Source organism: Leptinotarsa decemlineata, unplaced genomic scaffold (assembly GCF_025532065.1).
Source record: "Leptinotarsa decemlineata unplaced genomic scaffold, Ldec_3_MD MMD2_tig00026361_RagTag_RagTag, whole genome shotgun sequence".
Taxonomy (NCBI): Eukaryota; Metazoa; Arthropoda; class Insecta; order Coleoptera; family Chrysomelidae; genus Leptinotarsa; species Leptinotarsa decemlineata.
Genome location: NW_027412704.1, coordinates 3,267,215 through 3,291,730, shown reverse-complemented (window position 1 = coordinate 3,291,730; position 24,516 = coordinate 3,267,215). Strand labels below are relative to the sequence as shown.

Sequence of the window (24,516 nt, the reverse complement as noted above, 5' to 3'; positions counted from 1 at the left end):
AATTATTGAAAAAATTGAAGAGCATTCTCAAGATTCATCCAATCTGTTAAATTCTGTGATATGTATGTTACTTTCTATTCAGCTGTTATCAAGTTAATTGTAATCCTACCCTAGATTGACTGAAATAGATAGCCTGAAATAGATAGCCTTCAGGCTATCTCTTCATTCCATTTTTCAATGTAATTTAACCTTATCCCGTTTCCATTTATTGTTATAAAATGTATTTCCACAGATGATAAATGTACACAAACATTAAATGATCATTTTTATGTGAGGGTATGAACTTCAAGTCAATGATACAGTTTTGAAGAATACCCACGAGTCGATAATACATCAAAATTCAACACAGTTTCCTTTCTGCTACGAGTAGAGATTCATGCTCACGATTGTAAATAATGAGGGTCATTCGGAAGATTTTTAGTTCCGTTATAAACTTGTGTAATCCATGACGCAATTTTTTCAACGTTTAACTTTTTCACAAGTTTGATCACTTTCGGTGCCTGATCAAATAAACCAATATATTAGGTAAACAAGGTGTATCTGCCAATCCAAGCATCTTATTGAATGGGAGTAAATTCCTGAGGAAAAACTTTTTTTATTTTTTGGGTATGTGTACCACTCATAGTCCAGAAATCCACTAAAACTCTTAAAATGTAGCTGAAATTTTTTTTTGAGACAAATGGATCAAGATACTGAAAATAATCGAATCAAAATATTCAGTTTGTTCTTTCTTCTAGTAATGAGCCTTTTTTATCTCGAAAATAACGTTCTATTTTCTGAATAACGTATTTCTCAACATCATTTTCACTAGGCCATGTAGGATAAAAGTTTTTCATAATCACATCTGTTCAAAATCTGTTTTTCCGTTAATCAGCTATCGCCCCCATACGAACGACAACTCTCAGAAGTTGAGAAACTTGTGCGAGCTAAAGACTAACGAGGTCTTACCTTTTATCGTGTGATTCCTAACATGTATTAGAATTTTGGTTCTATGGATAAAAAAGAGTAAAATAGGTATGAAATGAATATAAACAATACGCATGCAGTTCCAGATTATTTCCGAACACGTATCAATATTTTTCCATCCAACAAAGAAAATAAATTAATGAAAAAATACATTTAATTTCGTTTTTCTTCTTTCATATTATAAAACCATCCAACCTTCGTCAAAAGTCGACATGAATAAATTATTTAAATAAATAAATCACATATGTTTCTCTGGTTGATCTAAGTAAATCATCTCCTCAGTATAATTAGTATCTTACATCATGTTCTCATCACTCCAGTCCTTTGAAAACCAACTTGATGAAAACAGTCAAGTTGTTCAAAAGACACTTCATTATGAGATTTTCACTCAACACGTAACGCAATACATGTTTCGCTATACAATAGCTTCTTCGGGCGTTTATGTACTAAGTGTAGACACGCCCAAAGAAGCTACTGTATACAATGAGCTATGAGCTATGTATACCTGGAATATAGACACGCTTGTAGAAGCTATTGTATACATCGAACTATAAGCTATATACACGTGAAGTATAGACACGCCCGAAAGAGCTATTGCATACATGGGTCTATGAGCTACATGAACGTAGAGTATAGCTACGCCCAGAAAAGCTATTGTATACATGGAGCTATGAGCTATATATGCATGGAGTAAAGGTACGTCCAAAGAAGCTATTCTATACATAGAGCTATGTCTTTGTATACATGGAGACACGGAGTATAGAAACGCCTGAAGGAGCTATCGTATACGTATAGCTATGAGTTTTATACACATGGAGTATATATACGTCCGAAGAAACTATCATATACATGGAGCTATGAGCTATGTATACATGGAGCTATGAGCTATGTATACATGGAACTATGAGCTAAGTATGAATGGAGTATAGGCACGCCTATATACTCTCTATACATAGAGTATAAAGACGTCCGAAGGAGCTATTGTATACAGAGAGCTATGAAGAATATACACGGGGAGTATAGACACGCCTGAAGGAGCTATTGTATACATGGAACTATGAGCTATATATACATTGAGTATACGTCCGAAAATACTATCATGTACATGGAGCTATGAGCTCTGTATACAGAGTCTAGACACACCCAAAGAAGCTATTGTATATATAGAGCTATGAGTTATGTATACATGGAGCTATTTAATATCAAAAGCTATTTAATATCAAAACACGTGATTGGTTTTTGTAAAACTATCTCAGACACGCCCGAAGAAGCTATCGTATAGCGAAACAAGTGTTGCGTTTGGTGAAAATCTCACAATAAAGCTTTTTTTTTCGTACGTTATGGATTTTCATCAAGCCGATTCCAACACATACAATCAAAATAGGGTATCTATTCCATTCCGAAGTGATAATGTTTATGGATCTGTTTTAGTAATCTTGATGCTATTTCTTCTGGTGAAGATGTAGGGATGTTCTTCAGTTGGACAGTTAAATTTCGATAAGAATTCCGTTCCATCTGTGCTCTTGTTACCAAAAGGTTCCAATAGAGAATTCCATAGATCGTTTGCCACTGGAAAGAAATAATCAATAGTAATGGATATTACTGGGGTTGTGCTATCAGATTTTTTGGCAGAAGGTGAGACAGTAAATGAAGAATATCATCTGAGTGTTATGCGGCGTTTGAGGGAGCAGTTTTTTCATGAAGGATCAGATAGGTGGGAAGAAAACTCATCATTCACCACGATAAAGCACCATCTCTTAAAGCTATCATTGTGAACGAATTTCTAGGGAAAAATTCAAGGAACCTTATCGAACAGCTACCTCATTCACCTGATATGACTCCAGCCTATTTTTTTTTCAAAATTCAAATTATCAGTTCGAGGCACCAGTTTTCATTCATGGATCCAAAAAAAAGCATTTGAAAAATGTGTTGACGATTGTGTTGTTTGTTGGCATAAGTCTTTTATATTGGAAGGAGCGTACTTTGAAGCAGATTTTGCATAATACAAATGATATGATGAAATTAAATTTCAAAACATTCATCTCTGTTTCTGGTGAATACCGGGAATTGATTAATGCGTTTTAATAACCGATTCCTGGTACTTTTTTAAACATAGTAATACATGTACCTTTGGCGTGTCCTTTTTCTGAGAAATGAAAACAGTCCGGGGCAAAATATCCATAGTCTGTTGTTCCGCGGTCCGTTTTTGGAACAGTGTAGTTGCTGAAAAACAACGGAGTGATGACAGTAAAGTCATCCAGATCGAATTCTGACATATCGGAAACTTCGATGTCGATTTGCTGCCATTTCTTCATGATGTCGAAGAACATCTTTTGCTTCTTCTTGAAAGCAACTCCTTTTATGCAAGGACTAAAAAATGAATGCGACACTTCACAAATCGGGGACAGATCCTTCCATCTGGTTATTTCTTCCAGGTCTGGAAATTTCAAAACAATCGGCATGAATCTCTTTTCTTGAACATATTTGTATTTAAGAGTGAATTGAATATCAAAATACCATTGCTGGGAAAATCAGGAAGAATTAAAAATGTCAGATTATATATTCGAAATTCACATTTTTGAAAGTCAGATTGCAAACTTGAAAGTTTGAAGAAGCTACGTTTATATTCAAGCCCGTTTAACCGATTCTGTTTTGATTAATTTGGTTATTGCACTTCCTCTAATTGAGATGAACATTTTCAAGAGGATTTTCATTGACTAACGCATAGACCTGTTAGACAGCATAGGTCATTCCTGTTATAATCATTCAATCAGAGGCATTTTGGACCATAATAAGTTCTGGTCCAGTGAAACTATCTGAATGGCCCTTCCTCACATAGAATTCAGCGCCAATAATCCAGACTAAAAACAATTTCTTTAGTATTTTTATCGATGAAAGTTTTTTTGGTGCTGTCAAATGCCAATCTAGATGAGTTATATCACTCAGATTCCTGCTCCCAATGGCACAAACTGTATACATCAGCCATCTTCCTTTGGAGAATATCACAGGCTACCCTTCCAAACATGTTGAAGTTGACAAGATCATCTAAATAAAATGTCCCTTTTTCTTGCCGCAATCTTCACAGATGAATTAGTTATGATGAATCAGTATATGACTCAGTTATGGTGCCTTTTCTATCAATAATTCATTTATGGAAATAGTGTTTGTCTTCTCCTTCCCCTATAATCTCAGGAAAGAGTTTTGACTCATATCAAGCAATAGCGTTTGCTGTTGCAAATTGGTCTGGATGATTGAGTTAATATATCAAAAGTACCGTCACAATTAACATATCCAGCAAAATTTTCTACTCGTGTTTATACAACACAATTTGATATCGTGGTTCTGAAATACTAGAGAGGAGTTCGAACTACCCAACTTTCTCTCTGGGCATATAATATAGTACAGTACGATGCAAATGTATGGAATAAATTCGATATTTACAAAATGAGCGTCTTTCGGAAGAAATCCAAAAACAGGTCAACTTTAAGTTTTGACGGCCCATCTCATGATATTCATATGAAAGACGTTTCGTCACCGGTGTTGGCGTGATGACGTAATCGACAATTTTTTTAAATGCAAACAGGGGTCATGTGGCACCTCATTCAAAAGGTCTACTGATCATCTATTCAACGATATAACCATGCCAATATTCATTTATACAAGATGAACCAAAACATGTTATTTATTGAAGTGCAATAAAATTATAATAAATGTTCAAATTGATGACCTTCAGCTATGATGCAATGTGAAAGCCGGGCACTGAATTCATTTCTAACGTTTCCGAGAACTTCGGGGGTTATTTATGCAATCTCCGCTCTGATGCGTTCCTTCAACTCTTCTAAATCATTTGGTCGATTTTGGTAAACTTTACTCTTCAAGTATCCCCATAAAAAAAGTCTAACGGGGTCAAATCCGGAGACCTTGGTGGCCATTCGATCGGCCCTCTTCTTCCTATCCACTTTCCTCGGAAAACAGTATCCAGGTAGGTTCGTACATCAACGGCGTAGTGTGGGGGCACCCCATCCTGCTGGAATCACAAATCATTTCTATTTGGAAATAGCTGATTCAGTTGTGGCATCAGATAATCTTGAAGAAAGTGTAGATACCAAGCACCAGTTACGCTTTCCTCAAAAAAGTATGGTCCTATTATCTGGTTGTTCAAAATTCCGGCCCAAACATTCACTTTTTGTGGATATTGTGTGCTATGCTCCTCCATCCAATGTGGATTTTCTCTTGCCCAGTATCGATAAGTCTGACGGTTTACGTGACCGTTGAGCATAAAAGTAGCTTCATCTGAAAATATGATATTTTCTATGAAACTCCGATCTCTGTGCGAGCGCTCCATCATGATTTCGCAAAATTCGACTCTTCTGTCAAAGTCATCTTCTAACAGTTCTTGGACCAGCTGAACTTTATACGGATGCCACTTTTCTTTTTTCAACACTCTAACAACAGTCGATTGGTGTAAATTATTATCCAGTGCGACTTGCCTCGTGATGGTATGGGGATTTTCTTGGAACGCAAGTACCACATCAAGTTTTTGGACTTCTGAAATTGATTTTCTACCACTTTTAGGGAGATCTTTAACATGGCCCGTTTCTCGAAACTTTTTCTCAATTTTACTTATTGTTGATTGAGAAACGAGTTCTCGGTTGGGGTATTTCGTGTAGGACTTTTATCACCATTTCTTTTTTCTAATCAACAAAAACAATAGAAGACAGTACGATACTTTATTCTCAGTGGCGGTGCATAGCATTATTTGGTTCAACGAATTACTATTATTTGTAATTCCAGTCTTCTGAATACATAATTTCGGTTGACCCTGTATTAATAAATATTGAAACCATTATACCGTTGAATAGACGACTAGTAGACCTTTTGAATGGGGTGCCACACGACCCCTGTTTGCATTTAAAAAAATTGTCGATTGCGTCATTACGCCAACACTGGTGACGAAACGTCTTTCATATGAATATCATGAGATGGGCCGTCAAAAATTAAAGTTGACTTGTTTTTGGATTTCTTCCGAAAGACGCTCCTTTTGTGAATATCGAATTTATTCCATACATTTGCATCGTACTGTATACAAATTTGCTGAAGTAAAAATCAATTTCCAATCAATTCCCCAAAACTCGTGGTACATAGGAACAATTATGGAATCATTACTGATTATAATATTGAGGCAAATCGAAAAATCCATACATCGAAAATATCTTACTAGGAGGTGGAAGAACAATCACTATTGTTCTTGGTAAGTTGTCTCGGAAGGTCCTCAACACTTTTATGAGGTCTTGTCTGTGCTTCTCAAGTACGTCATACGGGTTCTTGTAATAGCACATTTCAGTAGAGAAGTCATTAGCCCCAATCATGTGAGTTATCAGCTGGAAAATGAAAACAGGGTTAGCTTGAAAATACCAAGAGACAAAACTATTCGGTTTGACAGAGAAATTTTCGAAATATTTTTGGGGAGCCAGTGTTCAAGCTGAAAGACAGTCGTCAGTGCAGGATTCTTCACTGAAGTTATTCCTGCATATACTGTTGGCTATACAACCGCTGCAATAGATTTTAAATTATTGGAACACACTTGCAGGCCGGTTTCGGGCTGTTTAGCGACAGTTGTACCGTTAACAGCATATGCAGGAATAACTTCAGTGAAGAATCCTGCACTGACACCTGTCGGATATAATCCAACGCCCTTCGTGATATCAGCCAGGGAAGTAGTTGTTTTCTAATAGGTGTCAGTCCATTAACTTGAAGTGTAAGTAATTTGAGACTAGCTTGAACGAATTGTTCTCCTAGATAACTTATTATTAATTTTTTATTGGAGCCCCACGTTGGGCGCCAATTCCTTGCGATATACTCCTGCTAATTCCTTATTTTAGTGAGAAAGTAGTGGTAGTAATCAATAGAGACTCATTAAGCTGGCTTCCGAACATGAACATAGTAAAAGATATGTGTTACTCTCACCTTCCAATGATTATTAATATCAACTCTTGGATCTTCCTTCATTCTCTGAACCAGAACATTAGCCATGAAAGGCATGTCACTGGATATCGCTCCAATTTCGGCCACGTTGAATTGAGAATCCGGCTCGACAGTTATGGATGCTCCACGAGCGTATCCAAATAAATTTGGGTTGAACTCCTTTAATATGTTTGGCAGGGTGAGATAGGATCTCCAATCGCCTTGGCCCCCTGTGAATGTAAAAATAATGGTTAACATCAAGTTCTTCGACGAAACGGTTGTGGATACGATTTTTTTTTCAGTGATTCATGCATCATTTATTTATAATGACAACCCTGTACAATTTCTATATTGAGTCTATAAAAATTTAGGTCAAAAACTGGTGATCTGGTTCACGAAAAGTTTATTTCTTCGTTGCACATGTTTGGTAATGAATAGAAAATTGAAACGTTCCCTATGCAAGAAACAACAATTTTTTTTAATTTTCATATACAAATTAAAATAAATAATTTTTATATACATACTAATTTTGAAAAGTGATTATTGTACCCCCTGTACAAATCAATTCTATCATCTATTGACAAAGAGCTGAAACTGAATTATGATTGCATGTTATTTTTACGATACATTTCTGGTAGATGGCAGACTCACTTTTTTCAAACAAGTATGATACTGATATCATAACATTCAAATAATATAATATAAACCTTCACCTTCACCTTCACCATAATGAACAAAAAAGTTTCTTCTACTTTTTACGAATAGAAATGAAAGAGATTCCATATAAAATATTTTATAAACTGATTATAATATCCCCTGTACAAATTGATTTCATAAAACGTTCGGCACTCATACCGTCATCTACCGACGAAAAGCTGAAACGGGAGTATGATGGCCATTGGAAAGTTGACTAATCTTCAGTAGATGGCAGACTGACTCTTGTCAAATAAGTATTTCTGAACATTCAAATTTTATAGTATGAACCTCTACAGTAATGAACAACAAAAGTTTTCCTTTTCTGTTACACGATCAGATATAAAAATAGAGTATGAAACGTGATTTCGAAACGTGATTACAGTATCACCTGTAAAATTCATTTCATAAAATTCTTTGCACTCAATGTCATCTATTGAAGAAAAGCTGAAACTGAAGTATCATAATCGTCAGGAGTTTTAGCATACCTCCACCCCCTCCACTTATATTTTTCAAACAAGTATGATAGTGATTTCAGAACATTCAAAATACGTGTAGTATGAACCTTCAAAAAAGATTATATCCAAATTTTAGGATAGGACACCGATAGGAGAACCGACAAAAGACGGAATATGAAACAAAAATTTAGATTTCGAAAACTTTGCCGAAGTCGCCGTACGCCTATATCTTCGAATCAAAAGTTGTGATCCTCACCAATGAAAGGTGTTTTACTGACACTTTTCAAAAAAATACTTTCAAAGAGTCCAAGAACTTCTATGGTCCTTCTAGAAGAGTATGCAAAACAGTTATTCATATGTTTTCGGTAATTTCAGTAGTACAGGAAACAACAGCAAATATTGGAAAATTTGAATTGCATCTAGATGGTGTAACATAAGTACGTTCAAATATTCAAGTGACGTATTCCTAAGCAATTTTAACAAAAAAAGTCTGTATGAACTTGTGTCCGAAAATGCTTCGTTTCGGAGATACGGGGTGTTGAAATTGAATTTTTTTGTTCGCTTTTTGAAAATAACTCTTGCAAAAAATAAGTTATTCGCACGAAATTCGGTACCCGGGGTTTTTTTGACGTGGGAAATCATAATTTCGTATTAATTTTCATGTAACATCTAGAGGGCGCTGCGTACGCTGTCATTATTTATTTCAAATTGCCCTAACTTTTTTGACAATTAACATTTGGTACTTTTCATGAAAAAACATAATTCACACACCTTTTCCAAGTAAAAAAGGTACACTTCCTCAACAACGCTGGAGGTGATCGTTTTCGAGATATTTACAATTTTCTATATCGATGCATATTACTTTATAGCAGACGCATCTATCAGAAAAGATATCCCCAACGTGTGACTCCTTGTAAAGCGACATTTGCGAATCTTTTCCGGCGACTTTCCTAATCTGGAAGCTCTGAAAGAAGTTCTGCAGTAGGACGGCCACAGACTACAAGAACTGTAGAATTGAAGGAGGCGGTTCTTGAAGAAATTAGTGAACATCCAGAGACAAGTACAAGAAAAATTTGTCAAACTTCAAATGTGACTCACATGACAGTTTACAGAATTTTAAAGGAACAGCAATTATATCCTTATCATATTCAGCGTGTCCAGACACTTACGCTACGTGATTTCCAACCACGTATGGAATTTGTTCGATGGCTTTAAAGAAAAGTCGAACAACATCCGCAAATTTTATCGAAAATCCTCGTCACGGATGAGGCTAATTTTTCAAGAAAGGGTATCATGAACGTCCATAACAACCACATTTGGGCGGAAGATAACCCACATGTGATAACGCAAACTCATTTCCAAGACAGATGTATGTCTTGGAAATGTATGTATGGGTTGGCATAATTGGGGATTATTTAATTGGGCTCTATTTCCACCCCTTACGTTTGAATGGAGATGCTCACCTACATTTTTTGGAACACGAGCTTTCCCAACTTATGGAAGATGTTCCCATTGGTCTCCGAAATCACTCTTGGTTTATGCTCGATGGAGCTCCTGCTCATTTTAGTGTGATAGCAAGAAATTTTTTAGATGTAGCATATCCCCAATGATGGATAGGAAGAGGGGACACCTAAGTTCACTAATTTATGCTAGCCCTATTGAAAACAAGGAAATGTTGAGGGATCGCATCATAGCTTGCTGCGAAACGATAAGAAACACTCCGGGCATTTTTCAACGGATACGGAATTCTTTGATGTGGAGATCAGAAGCTTGTATTACTGTTGGGGGTCGTCACTTTGAACAGTTGTTTTAATAGTTGTTTCGTTCAATTTTTATATGTTTATTTTCCTAATAAATAATATAGTACTTCTCCGAATTGTTTTTTTCACAAACTCCAAAATGTAGCACTTTCTAATTGAATAATTGAACCTGACAATTTTTTTAAATTTGGATTGAAAAAGCAGTTCGATTATACTCAGTTTAAGAGAAGTCTGTACGGGTATACTGCGTATAAAGTTTGATGAAAATAACTAAAATTGCAAAAAACTCATGACAAAAACCTACCATGTTTTGAAAAATTTCAACAATCTGTATTTCGAAAACGAATCATTCGTCGTTAAACATTGTTGTTTATTTTTGACGAGATCCACCACAAACTTAGTTTTTGTAATGTTCTCAGCAACTTCACTTAGCGCCCTAGGAGACTTTTTTTCTTAAAATTTTCTGAGGAATACGTCCTACAGTATGGGGCCAATTTTGTTCCCTCCAAAAATTTCTATGGAAATTATCAGTTTTTTTCCATAACTATAATTATTTTGGGTAGGATATTGCAAAACATATTTTTTACCTGAAAGAACATATTTTTCTCAAAGAACAAAACACAAGCACTATCGAAAAATTCTTAAGGCTCTCTAAGAGCGGTGCTTGTGCAGAAGTAGTGATTCACGTTGGATTTGAATCGCTCAAGATTAAATCCATTTGGAAAAATATTCTCAGGAAGTCTGTTCCACAAAAACGCAGTTCCCCAAATGAAAGAGGTCTTGAACAGTGAAGTTCGAGGTGTACTAAGTTGAACCTCAAGACGGTGAGCAGCCACAGTCCGTCACGTATTTCTGATCTGTACCGCTCTTGGTGGAATAAAATGTGCCAAGTCACTTGAACACTTCCCATGAAAGTACCTATCAAACGATAATCATTCGTGGTTAATTGCCGAAATTCGATTTGGACTCGCATCAGGTATTGATGATCTGTTTCCCCAGGCCACTGGAGTGCATATAAATCACCTTCAGATCAATAAAAAATATTCAATTATCCCTTCAACCACTCAATTTCTCACGGAATTTGCTTCAATCTTGTAGACCTGCAGTCTTAATAATCATGACTACTGAATGTGTTTCGACAATTACCTATTGAGAAAGATTTTCCCCTATCATCATTCAATTCCAAAAGAATAGAAGTTGCAGATATCCCGCTACCCGCAGTTAAGCTGTCTCCAATAGCTCCAATGACGTCAATATCAGCAGGTCTTACTTCATGGGCAGTTTTTGGTACTTTTGCACTTCTACTCGCAACGGTCAAGTTACAGGGAAAGTCTCCCATATATTTTTTGGCAGCTTTCTGAAACAATGCAAAGTTAATTAGCTCGCCAGACAACAACTCATGGCCAAAATAGTGTCATTCCTCTGCTGAGAGCATAAAAAAGATAGTTATTTTACATAAGGCACAATTCAAAAAAAATTCCCAGCAATACAAAATTGAAACTATCGCAAGACAAAATGAATTTAACCGATATGACACGCGTCGCATCCTCAGAAAGTTCTGCTTCTTTCTAGTTTCTATTGAACTTCTAAATCGACAAATGAAAAATCCTCAACTCCCTGTATACAGGGTGATTCAGAAGTAATTTGACAAACTTCAGGAGGTGATTCCTCACAATATTCTAATATGAATTGTCCAAATAAATAAATGTCCGGAAACGCTTCGTTTCCAAGATACAGGATGTTGAAGTTTTATTTTTATTTTCGATTTTTTCAAATAACTTTTGAAATACTGAACTTAATTAAACGAAACTTGGTAATAGGAGGTTTTTGAGGTGTCGAATTCGAACCTGATGTTCTTATTGCTCTTACTCGTAGAAAGCGCCACCTACACTTCTTTTTTGGGCGTACTTCTAGCACATTTTTCAGTAAAAAAATCGATTCCTCTATCATATTTACGTAAATAAGCTACCCTTGTTACTAGCCGCTGTAAGCAACCGTTTTCTAAATATTTGGACTTGAAAACTTCAAGTCGATTATTTGATAATCGATGCATGTTGAAGTTATTACGAATATTTTGCTTTTTTCACAAGAATGCTTTGGAAATAAATTTGACGTTTGTGATTTGTTTTTGGTAATTACATATTTTGTGATAGTTAGACGTTTTGTTGAAGTTTCAGTAAGTAGAAGTAGAAAACACTTATTTTGAAAAAATGGATTATTTAAACAATAATGCTCATTTAGCCGATATGCATTTCGTTTATGACCCTGCGGATAGCAATGCTCGCGAAGCAAGGCGTATTTACCAGGAGCGATTCCTTAATCGAGTACTGCCTTCAACTCCAACATTTGCTAGTCTCCACCGTCGTTTGGCAGAAACATATAGCTTTAAGAGGGCAGCTGATATTATTGGAAGACCACGAGCAGTCCGAACCCCAGAATTGGAAGAAGCTGTTTTGAACGCTCTCGAGGAGAATCCAGAAACAAGCACAAGAGTAATTGCTGAAGCTGTCAATTCTACTCAGCCCACAGTTTGGAGAATTATCCACGATCAACAGTTTTATCCATACCATATTCACAGGGTACAAGCTCTTTTGCCACGAGACTTTCCCCAACGCATTACTATGTGTCAATGGTTTTTGAGAAAATTGGCTGGAAATCCTCAATATTTAAGATATGTACTCTTCACGGACGAGGCAAACTTCTCCCGAAATGCCATCACAAACTTTCATAACAACCATGTTTGGGCTCTCGAAAATCCGCACGCAGTTAGTGAAAGGCATTATCAGTATCAATTTTCTGTAAATGTATGAGCGGCAATTATTGATAATTACTTGATAGGTCCTTTCTTTCTTCCGCTCCGACTGAATGGCGCAACTTACAGACACTTTTTAGAAAATGAATTGCCGGGACTACTTCAGAATGTACCATTAGAAATTCGTATCCGCATGTGGTTTATGCATGATGGGGCTCCGCCCCATTTTAGCGTTGTAGCCAGGGAATTCCTTAACACAGTCTATCCAAATCGATGGATCGGTAGGGGTGTAGAAGAACCTAACCAGGCGTGGGCACCAAGGTCCCCAGATCTAAACCAGATAGATTTTTATTTTTGAGGACATTTGAAGTCACTAGTTTATAAGACTCCAGTAGTGAACGAGGAAGATCTAAGAAACCGAATAGTAGACGCCTGTGAAACAATAAGAAACACACCAATAATTTTTGAGCGGGTACGAGATTCAATGACTAGACGACTGACTGCTTGTATCTTCGCTGAAGGTGGACACTTCCAACAATTTATTTCAATACAATTTAGTTTCGTTTATTTCAGTTTATTCTACATATTCAAAATTTCCTGAAATAAAATGTTGACATTTCTTGCAAATTTTATTAAAACAAATACTGATTATGCACCCTTGATACAAAAATAAATATTTCGCTTGAGGATGTCATAAAGGAACGTACCCAACAGTAATGACCTCTTCAAACGAGTGAAACGTCAAATTCATTTCCAAAGCATTCTTGTGAAAAAAGCAAAATATTCGTAATAACTTCAACATGCATCGATTATCAAATAATCGACTTGAAGTTTTCAAGTCCAAATATTTAGAAAACGGTTGCTTACAGCGACTAGTAACAAGGGTATCTTATTTACGTAAATATGATAGAGAAATCGATTTCTTGAAACATGTGCTAGAAGTACGCCCAAAAAAGTTATGAATCTTTAAAAAAGAAAGAGACGTGTAGGTGGCGCCCCCTACGAGTAAGAGCAATAAGAACATCAGGTTCGAATTCGACACCTCAAAAACCTCCTATTACCAAGTTCCGTTTAATTAAGTTCAGTATTTCAAAAGTTATTTGAAAAAAACGAAAATAAAAATAAAACTTCAACATCCTGTATCTTGGAAACGAAGCGTTTCCGAACATTTATTTATTTGGACAATTCATATTAGAATATTGCGATGAATCACCTCCTGAAGTTTGTAAAAGTACTTTTGAATCACCCTGTAGAATCTTTCATTTCGGTAGCCAGTTCATATCACCACCACGTAAGATGACCATGCCACATCGTGCGTAATATATGATGTGGCATGAGCTGTGTGGCAGGTAGCGCCTTCCCGCTGAAACCATATATCGTCAGTGTCCAGGTCAACCAATTCAGACTGAAAAAAGTTGGTTATCATCGACCAATAGTGGTAGCCATTGAGTGTGATGGCCACACCAAATAGTCACTTTCTCTAGATCCATTGGACGCTCTTGGACCTCATAGCCGGCCCGAGAGCATCGCCTCGGGGACGACCTTACGCAGTTTGTCTGATTTTTGTACATGTATTGTTTATCATCGTTTCTATAATTATCATGAATTGAATAAAAACATCATTTTTTAAAGAGTTTTCGGTTTCTGGAAAGCATAAGTGGCGCAGTCGGTAGGATCCGGGGTCAATGACAACGTAATTCCTCCGAAGATGGAAAGCATTCTTCTCTTCGTGAAACCCTGTTTTCCATTGTCGGAGGGAAGACTACGTTGTCACTGACCCCAGATTCTGCTGACTCTCTACATTTCCTAGGAAAGCCTCTTATCAGCATAGCCGGCCAGAGAGCATCGCCTCGGAGACGACCTTATGCAGTTAGTCTAATTTTATACATGTATTGTTAATCATCGTTTCTATAATTTTTATGCATTGAATAAAAGCAATCGTTTTTTAGAAGGCTTTTCGGTTTCTGGAAAACATAAGTCGCGACAAAACAAATTCAAGCGGTCTCACAAACTTTTGCTTCATCCTGGTTATCATTTCACTTTAAAGTTGAGAAATAAAAAATAATACACTTCTTTTACTCTGTCAGGAGTAAGAACAAATATTTTCATTGTAACTAAACTGTATCAACTACTCACATTCAAAGACTCAAGCTGCTGCCTGTTTACTCGCGATTCTATAATTCTTTTTATCCCAGGTTCGAGACCCCCCTTGAAAAGTCTCAATACTGGTGTCAATACGTCGAACACTGTTCTTTCTTCTTGTTGAGACTCGCATGCTTGGAACACGAGGAAGGTTAATAAAGTTAGACAAAAAAGTTTCGGCATCCCTTCAGTATGCAAGTCACGTCCTTCAGTTTCGAAACATCGATCTGAAACGGAGGTAGCAGTATCATTTTTTGTTTTGTGTTCATAGACAGAATGGGAAATTGTTCCGTGATTTTTTTGAATCTTCTCTTTGTGTCATGAATGAAAATATAATAATCTCATATTCACCGTGATCATACGAATATTTACAGGTTTTCTTTTTGGCCTCTCTACACAAATCAACGTAGCAGAGTTGGATTGAAATGATTCTGATTCTGAGAAGCACTCTGTTGACGTGGTGAAGTCTTATTGTGAAATAAATATTGAAAATGTTACCTTCCTGAATATAATTGAAATTTATTAATACAGTTTATCATATGATGTTCACTATAAAGGGTGTTACAAAAACCACGACACGTGTTTCGCTATACAATAGCTTACTCAAGCTATCGTTAAATATTTCAAGCTTGAGGAACGTAATGTATAGCGAAACACGTGTCGCTTTTTTATAAAATCCTTCATTAGTCTCAGGGAACAAGCATTTTTTCGACTTACCTGATACTTGTCGTTATTTTATGACCAAAATTACACAAAACCTTTGTAAATTTTAGCCTATGTTATTCTGATGTATGAGCTGTATTTATGCAAAATCCGTTCAGTCGTATAGGCGTGAAAGAGGCACATGCATCCATCCATCCTCACAAACTATCACATTTATATAAGAATAGATATAGACAGATAAATAGACTGCATTTCGCCAGCGTGTATAGTGAAAGTAAACAATATTGTGCACACTTAAAGTTAGCGGCACTTTCAAAGGCCGAAAAAACCAACACATAGAAATGAATCAGGTGCGAACTAGTCCTCGTGGACAGAATTGGCGGTTCGTATTGGATGATTTTTACTAACTGGGTTCCATGATTGGCTGAAGAGTCATAAAATTTAATTTGAAGTCATGTTGCGGTGACGAATAGAAATCGTAGATTGCGGGGATGGTTATCGCCGTCGTGCCATCAATGTTCAGTTCAGGAACTGATCGCGATTTGAGTGTGGAAATTCGATATTAGTGCAGTTATTCTTACTTAAAATTTTTGTTTTCTGTTCAAAATGGCGTCCTTCGACAAGTACTAATAATAATAACGAAGTTATTACAATGCGAAAAAGAGATACCAGTGAATAAGATTCGGATGCATTTGAATATTGACACATAGAGAGTATGTTTCAATATATATAGTGCGGTTCATATGTATGGAATAAATTCATTTTTAGCGTTATTATGTACTATGTGAAAAAAACCTGGAACAGGTCGATTTTTATTCTTAAATTGACAATTTACAGTGTGAAAATATTATCCCCCTCCAGCACCCCTTCTGAATTATAAGCACCTCTTCGAAAATTTTAAATAGCAAAGGGGTCGTGTGGCACCTTGTTGGAAAGGGATTTTAGTCCTCTGTTCAGCAATAAAAAGTTTTTTAGGTTTGTGTCGCGGATTTTTTTCAGACCTACTATGTAATTCCACTACTACATGTAGTATTACTACTACATGGTACCTAAGTATATACGAGGTTTGTAAAAGAAATAAGGTGACCATTCTTTTTTTTTTCTACACCCGTACTCTAACAATACACTTATATGACCATAATCCGTTTTATAATGATATCCATTATGATACAGATTTTTCATAACGATACAGATTATCAACCAATAGAAACCCATAATTTTTCAATCAAGAATCCTGTTCCTTTTTTTGTCCTAGATTCTAACCTAAGTAACTAATTGCTTTATTTGTCAAAATCAGTTTTCATATTACCTACCTATATTATCAAAATGTCTGAAAACAGCGATATAGAAGGAATACCATCGACTCCAATATTTTCAAAAGATCAGATTAATTACAGTTGTTATATTCAATATAAATATAATTAAAATCTTTATAGTTTTCATATATCCATGATAATACCATTAAGTTTGTGTTTTTTTTTTCAAATATGAGTTAATTACTGTAAATGTGTTCAATACAAATATAATATTTATAGTTTTTCATTATTTATCGGGTTTAGAAAAAATAGCGTAACTCTCATGTAATGGTTATTAATACACTCGCATATACCATACAAAACTCGCTTTCGGCTCGTTTCGTATCCCTGTTAATGCTCGTGTCTTAATAACCATCATTACATGATCGTTGCATAATATACTATTAAATATTCAATTCTTCATCAAAATCCATTTTGTCCCCCTCAGAAATGGTACATTTGTCTCAGAGTATTTTCCATACGTTGAAGCAGATCTGATATGCACACTTTTATGTATGTCTTTGAACTCTTCCGGCGATTCAGTTTTATCTCGTCAATCGTCTCGAAACGCCATCCTTCCATGAGTCTCTTCAATCTTGAGAACAATAAAAAGTCGCAGGGGGCCAAATCTGGTGAATATGGTGGCTGAGGCACGAACACATTGTTATTTTTGGCTAAAACATTACGTCTTCTTCGAATAGCTTTCCGCAAGCAGCGCATAACTTCAAGATAATACACCTTAGTGACCGTACGGCCATGTGACAAGAACTCCTGATGCACTACGATAAGCTAAACGAAGGAAACAGTGAGCAAAACACTTTCAAGTGTTTTTCAGCACTCAATTCAATTTTTCAAACAAATTTTTATGCGTCAATTCTTTTTCGATAGCAGAAAACCTCCGAACACACGAATCACTTCTAACTTTTATGCCTCTATCTGAGATTTAGTCTTCTGTCGATCCCATCAGTGGCATCTTCATAGAGGGGTTGCTATCACCTTTATTTGTTTTCATTTCGCTTTTCCTTCAGAATTTTTTTATAAATATCAATATTTGAAGCTAGCCAAGAGTTGTGGTGAACTGTGAAATGAATGTGGAATGTACCTAGAAATAATTTTTCACATCCGGCTAGCAGTTCCAGAGTTAACTGTGACCAAAACTGTTTTTGTTCAATTCATTAACAAGCAGAGTCAATTTAATGTGTCAAAATTCAATATCAGTTCAGTTTCAATAATAACGTCTACTACAACAATAAACCTGATTTCAAAGGATACGTTAATTGTTGTGAAACAAGAGATCGCTGCAAACAGCAAATACATTTTGATTTTCACGTATCACACCAGGACTTTGGAAATAAATAGCCACTGCACTCTACTCGTATATGACACACACAAACAAAATATTCATCTTCGAAATACTTCCAATCATATCCTAGCTCACGAAAATTTCAAAACCAATTCAAAAAAATGTATTATTAATTTGTTACACACGAATTTTATTATGATAGTTGCGGAAATATCAGAACAAATGTATGGTTCTGCATAATAAATCAAAAGTTTAGGTGACAATTCAGCCTTCTGAAGTTTTATCAGCAGCAGACGTCTAATAATACTGAATTATAAATCCGTTTCACACGTAATCGAAAGAATTGGTCAATGTCAAAGATGCGGCATTATCTAGTATTCACCTTCATCCGTGAAATGTAAGAAACTATTAATAAGTAAAGGAATGCAACATTGAGTATCAATTATATTCCTATTATGACACATCGGAAATTTTTTAACATTCCACTGTACATTAAAATAGGATTTCAACTTTTTTATCATTGAGGAACCCAAAATATTATGAGGAATGTTCCTCAATTTGGGTTATTAGAGCAAATTCAAGTTTGAACAAAATAAAGTTGATTTTAATTCATGAGTTTTTCAAATTCACTTCACTTGGGTTTTAGTTTTTAAAGGGATTTGCTTCTAATTCACATATTGGCAACAGCGCCTATATCTAGTTGAAATAATTCATACGTACCTAGATATTCTACTTTAAAAAAGGAAAATTATCTTTATAAAACAACAATTGAGGCAAAATATAAATTATAGTTCAATACCACCTCCACAAGCCACATAAACAACAGTTGTTTTGTTATTTATTTTTATAGAGGAAGATAGGTTAAGTGCACAAAATGTCATATATCACAGAATGTCTCGGAACTCGGAACATAAGTGAACAGAACAGCATGCCTCTGAAATATGTCATCTTTGTTTGTCTCATACAGGTAACAGATTCATTGACCTTTATTAGCTATAACCGATGTTGCCAAATGGTGAAATAGAAACGAATCCTTTTAAATATTGAATGCATTATTTCATTCCACTTTTTTAAGTATTTAAATGATTTTTTAAAGAAAAAGGTTGAAATGATGAGTTTAAAATGCGTTATTTCAGAGCTCTTTCATGAAAACCACTTGATTTTCGTCAGGAGGAACATTCCCCATTGCCTTCATTGTTGTACTAGTGAACAAACGTGAAGATGGGGCATCCGGTCAAAAAGTGTACAGGAAACCAACGCAGGGTTAGTTCCTAGTAAAGAAATAAATCATTAAGTCCCAGGTAGGTAACTCCAGGTTGACCCTTCAAGGGTAAAGCTTTCCTGTCCTTCGTTACAAATGTTACAGATATACACAATGTGGAATCCATATTCAGACCAAAGAAAATCATCAGAGAGATAGAGAGAGTCTGAGATCGCTAAGGATTTCAGAGAGTTTTTAGCAACACCAGGGTTATACCGGATCTAGCAGCTGTGGATGGGTCTACATTGAAACCATGCGCAGAATCGGGTGAATATCTTACTCTTTCTGAAAATACATTTATCAAATCCCTTCCAAACTATCTGGTTAGATTCGACAAAATAGCAATCCTAGAATATACTACCCAGTTGGATATATACCGCTTTCATTCCCAATCTGATAGAGTTTCCACTGGAAAGGGCTCCTCAGTTTCTGGTGCCTCAAACTACACGAAAGCTAGCAATGAACTCTGGAACTATAATTCTGCAGGATTCCTCCATAAAAAATCGGAATATTATCATTACTCTAGGACATGCTGTAGATGCGTTAAAACATTCTACATGACAGCTGATTTCTACCTCGATGCTCAAAGATGTTGCTGGGATGGAATGTACTGAAAGTTGCCTCCACGTTTGGGGAGTAGCAACTGAGTCTTATGACGGTTACTATTTCACAACACCTAGGTGAGATCCTCCTCCATATGAAACTAATGGTGTTTACGCTCTGCGACTATAGTTGACTCAAATCAACAATGTGTGCAATCTAATCATTGAATTGTTGATTAAAATACTCGTTTTTCGGGAATAACGGCCGAAGATATGATTCGGGGTCCTACCAAGAGCTTGTGGGCATACCAACAAAATAGCTCTAGCAGAGCTAGGTGTCCCAAATGGCACCGATCACGTTTCACGAGACCCAAGTGCTGGATAAAACTATCCAAGACTATACAAACAGAGAAGCGATTCGAACTCAGAAACATAGAGACAATTTCGAGCGGATGGAAAAGGGAATCAACATAAATTAAGTATACGTACCTGCACTGAATTTTTAAAGAACAAGCCCAACTTACACCACCACTAGGAATAAAGCCACTCCTGTCCAAAAGAGTGGATCTTCTTTAGGTCGCGTTCAAAATTGGCTAACAGATTCCTGTATATCTTCTTTTTGATGTGATGACAATTGAATCAGTTGATATTAGGTTTGTCCTATTTGAATTATTCTCTATTCCATACTATAATTCCGGAATAGTAGGCACTGAATTCTCAGAAATTACTGACGTTTTTGCCAGCGTGTCGGGGCCATCTATATCGGGAGGGGTCATCTACAGCATAATCCATAGCTTCCTTAACTAACTGATTATTATGAGTTTCTGCGCAATCAAAAACTCGCTGATTCCTTGACTGATTGGACTGCCGAATAGAAGATAGCTGCAAATATCTGCGGATGGCTTCATTCCGCACGAACCAAGAAGCATTCACAATCATCCTTATTAACTTATTTTGCAATCTCTCCAGAATGGAGACATCAGACGGAGCCGCTTGTCCCCAGACGCCTGAAGCATACATGATGACAGGCTTGAACATCGTGTTGAAGATGGTAATTTTATTCTTGAGACTCCTTTTGGATTTTCTGTTGATCAGAGGATACAAACTGGCTATCCGGCCCTCGATCCTTGTTTTATCTGATATAATGTGTGGGTTCCAAGTGAGGCTACGGTCTATTAAAATGGCTGAGGTACTTTACCCGCGCTTGCCAGTTGATCTACCTTCCAGAGACCCTCACTTTCCTAGCCGGAGAAGATATAGTTCTTCCCAAGGTTATCGCCTGAAGACTTGTGACGGTGTGCCGTAGGAGACAGTTCTTGGACCGCTGTTTGTCAACGTATATTCAGAAAGTTTGCTGATGATGTAATCCAAAGGTGAAATAATAAACTTTGCAGATGATACTGCAATACTGTATCAAGCTGGAATGGATTCAAAAACTTGTTTCAATTCAATTTCACGCTTCAGTGTGACAGAACTATATACCTACCTGTTACATCATATATAAACGATCTTTCGAATGTAGGTCACTCAATAATCCCCAGTTGGGATATTGAAAAAAAATGTATTTCTTATCTACAACATTGAACGAACCTACATACAAAATTTCAGTCTCCAAAAATATACCGGTACGGAAAAACAGTGAAATATTCAAAAATCTTGTCTTATTGCATATCTACAACATAAAACGAATCTACATAGAAAATTTCAGCCTCCTAAAATATAGCGATACGAAGAAGCAGTGATGAAAAGGTAATTTTAGTATGTAAACGCGCCCCTCTCACACCCACGGGGGGATCATCATTTAGAATATTCTAAAACCCTTTTTTAGTTCGCATCTAAGACTATCTAAGACCATCTAAGACCAAAGAAGCATCTATATTCCAAATTTTAACTTCCTGGGACTTACCAATACGGAGAAATAAAGATGAATGGGTTTTTAGTAAGTCACTTTTGCATTTAAAAGTATAGATCTTGTGTCTTAAATATTCTATGGAGAATGAACATTATTATTATTATCATTGCTTAAAAACGTTTATCACTAGGTGTGTAACTTCACTAACAAGAATTACTAGGTTCAATAAAATTATGACTATCTGAAAAATTAATGAATACTAATCAAGGAATAAATCTGTCCAGGTATGTTGAAAGTGAAATAGAAAAATATATCGTTATAGGTACATCTGAAGTAAATTCATTTTTCAAAGAGTGGAAAATTAAAAACCGATAATAGTTCAGGATGAATTCACTCCACAATGAAAAAATCTTACAAATTGCACTAGCTACACATGTTTCAAACTACACATCAAAGTTTTAATGAGAGTTGAATTATACTCACCTAAGTCAAGTGCGACCACTTCCACTCAACAGTTCATCACACAATATAATTATCTATCATACTTTTATGAAGTATGAAGGAACATTTGAAGCAGACTGATTTTGGTGTGAAGGTTTTTGCAATACGCGCATGCGATTTTCAGTATAAGGAATTTTTTGATCATCGCTATCCGCGTTACTGAAATAAACTATTCAATCTATCAATTTTCCCAGAAACATTTTTTTTATAATTGAAGTATACTAGCATAAGGGAAAGTTTTCAAAGTATTTTGTAGAATTCAATCCAGAATTTGGAAACAAATAATCATAACGATTCATTGCCCAACAGATGGGCAATAAGAGTTTCGACGTATGATAAAAAGATTTATTATCTGGACGAACTTTCGTTCAAGGAGGTGTATACACAGCATTGAAAAGGTAATTCCATAAGGAATTCAGACATGTGAGTGTTCGCTACTTAACTTTTCATTTTGGCGCTCTATTGCAGGAAAAACAACTGTTTCGTTTTTCAATTCACATTTTATTCGAAAGGTAACGTGAACAATTCACGAAAAAGAACAAAAATTGAAAAAATTACATGCCTTGAAAATTGAAAAATTGTGCATTTCAACTAAGATTATTCCAAACCACATTGATTCATAGTAGATGCTCGAAGTGTTCTCCATTCACTGCCATACATGAGTATAAGTTCGTCTCAAAACGTTTTCTGACGTTTTGGAGCATGTCTAGGGTTATTTGACAACATTCGGTAATAATACGTTGACGTAACTCTGCTAACGAACCTAGCTGAGTGGCGTATATTTTACTTTTCAAATGGCCCCACAAAAAGTAATCTAAGGGGGATAAATCTGGAGATCGGGGAGGATTCAATGCTTCCTCTCCTTCCAATCCACTGTCTGTGAAATCTTTCATCCTGGTACTGACGAACGGCTGCAGCAAAATGTGGAGGAGCTCCGTCCTGTTGGAATATTAGGTGATCCTCAAGGTATCGGTTATCGTTTTCTATTATGTCCGTTAATGTTGGATCAACGGTATCTTCGAGTAATTCCAAATACATATCCCCAGTCAAGTTACCTGGTAGAAAAAATGGACCAATAATGCGATCGCCAAATATTCCAGCCCAAACATTCAATTTTTGTGGGTATTGCGTATGTACTTGGTGAAACATTCTTGGATTGCAATCTGAACAGTACCGACAATTATGTCGATTAACAATCCCGTTGAGATAAAAACTGCATTCATCCGAAAAACAAATAATGAAAACGAAATTTGGATCTTGTATAGCACGTTCACTCATGATTTCACAAAATTTCATTCGACGATCAAAGTCATCTTCGTTAAGTTCCTGAACCAGTTTAATTTTGTATGGATGGAATTTGTGAATTTTCAAAATTCGCCCGACGTTACGTCGACTTACTTCACATAATTCGGCAAGCTTTCGTGTACCAAGAGTTGGATCCGCAGAAATCTGTCCTAAAACTGCTACCTCTACTGCTTCGTTTCTTACTGGGTTTTCTATTTGACGTGTTTCATTCGCCAAAGATCCCGTTTGTCAAAATTTTGAAATTAGTTACAAAACCTATTTACGATGTACGTTTTTGTTTGGGTGTTGCTCATTGAAAATTCTACTAGCTGTGTTGGCACATTCATTATTTTTTAAATAATATTCAATTATATCTACCCTATCCTGAATAGAAAAAAAACATGTTTTATTTCACTCGTTAATGTACCTGATGTACTACTGTCAAGAAACTGACACAAATAAGCACTGAAACAAAAGGTTATTTTATTATACCAATACATAGGCGTAGTAAGTCAATTGTTATTACAAAGGTATGATAGGTACAAAAAACTTCAGAAATGCTCAAAAACGTCAGACGGCGTTTCGAGAATAACTTATACTCATTTATGGCAGTTCATGACGAACACTTTGAGCATCTACTGTGAATTAAAGTAGTTTGCGAAGTTTGGATTATGTAATTTTTTCAATTATTGTTCTTTCTTCGTGAATTGACCACAATTTTGAATCAAATCGAACCATAATTGCAAATCTTGGCCGCCATTGTGAAGCCGCCATCTTGTTTTTTCCCTACAAAAACTCCATAATGCATTGTCACCGAATTTATGTCAAATTAGCTTGCGAATGAAGTATCATAATTTGGAATATGGAACCTTTTTTTTCCTCAAGAAGATGCCAAAATCGAAAGTTAGGTAGCTAAAATTGACATGGCTGAATTCCATATGGAATTACCTTTTCAACGATATGTCACAGTTGAGGTTATGATAGGAAGATGTCCCCCTTGTATTAAAAATCGGGGTGTTTTTGCTTTTTTTTCAGAACACATGTGTTTTGAAGATATTCGATCTGTTTCGTTTTCGGTGC

General features: G+C 36.0%; 1 protein-coding gene across 3 annotated transcripts; it reads right to left on the bottom strand.

Moving 5' to 3' along the window:
• Window positions 1–1,102: 1,102 nt before the first annotated feature.
• LOC111502864 (phospholipase B1, membrane-associated) lies at window positions 1,103–22,291 on the bottom strand. Of its 3 annotated transcripts, none has more exons than XM_023157027.2 (7): window positions 22,135–22,291; window positions 14,730–14,962; window positions 10,988–11,198; window positions 6,934–7,160; window positions 6,185–6,347; window positions 3,095–3,403; window positions 1,103–2,535 (listed from the first exon to the last, which is right to left on the bottom strand). In XM_023157027.2, exons 2-7 carry the CDS (start codon window positions 14,916–14,918, stop codon window positions 2,381–2,383), a joined length of 1,254 nt encoding a protein of 417 aa, XP_023012795.2. In that variant the 5' UTR covers window positions 14,919–14,962; window positions 22,135–22,291; the 3' UTR covers window positions 1,103–2,380. The 3 variants fall into 3 exon arrangements, with proteins under 3 accessions (XP_023012795.2, XP_023012796.2, XP_074041173.1); XM_023157028.2 differs by lacking the exon at window positions 22,135–22,291 and adding an exon at window positions 21,706–22,059; XM_074185072.1 differs by lacking the exon at window positions 14,730–14,962 and having other exon boundaries at window positions 22,135–22,230.
• Window positions 22,292–24,516: the final 2,225 nt, after the last annotated feature.

Coding starts and splice junctions, on each gene's coding strand:
- LOC111502864 (XM_023157027.2), bottom strand. CDS start 14,918: ATGCCGAAACTTTTTTGTCTAACTTTATTAACCTTCCTCGTGTTCCAA. Junction 3,404..6,184: donor GATTGTTCTTCCACCTCCTA/GTAAGATATTTT, acceptor TGAAATTTCCAG/ACCTGGAAGAAATAACCAGA. Junction 2,536..3,094: donor AGAAAAAGGACACGCCAAAG/GTACATGTATTA, acceptor ATTTCTTTCCAG/TGGCAAACGATCTATGGAAT.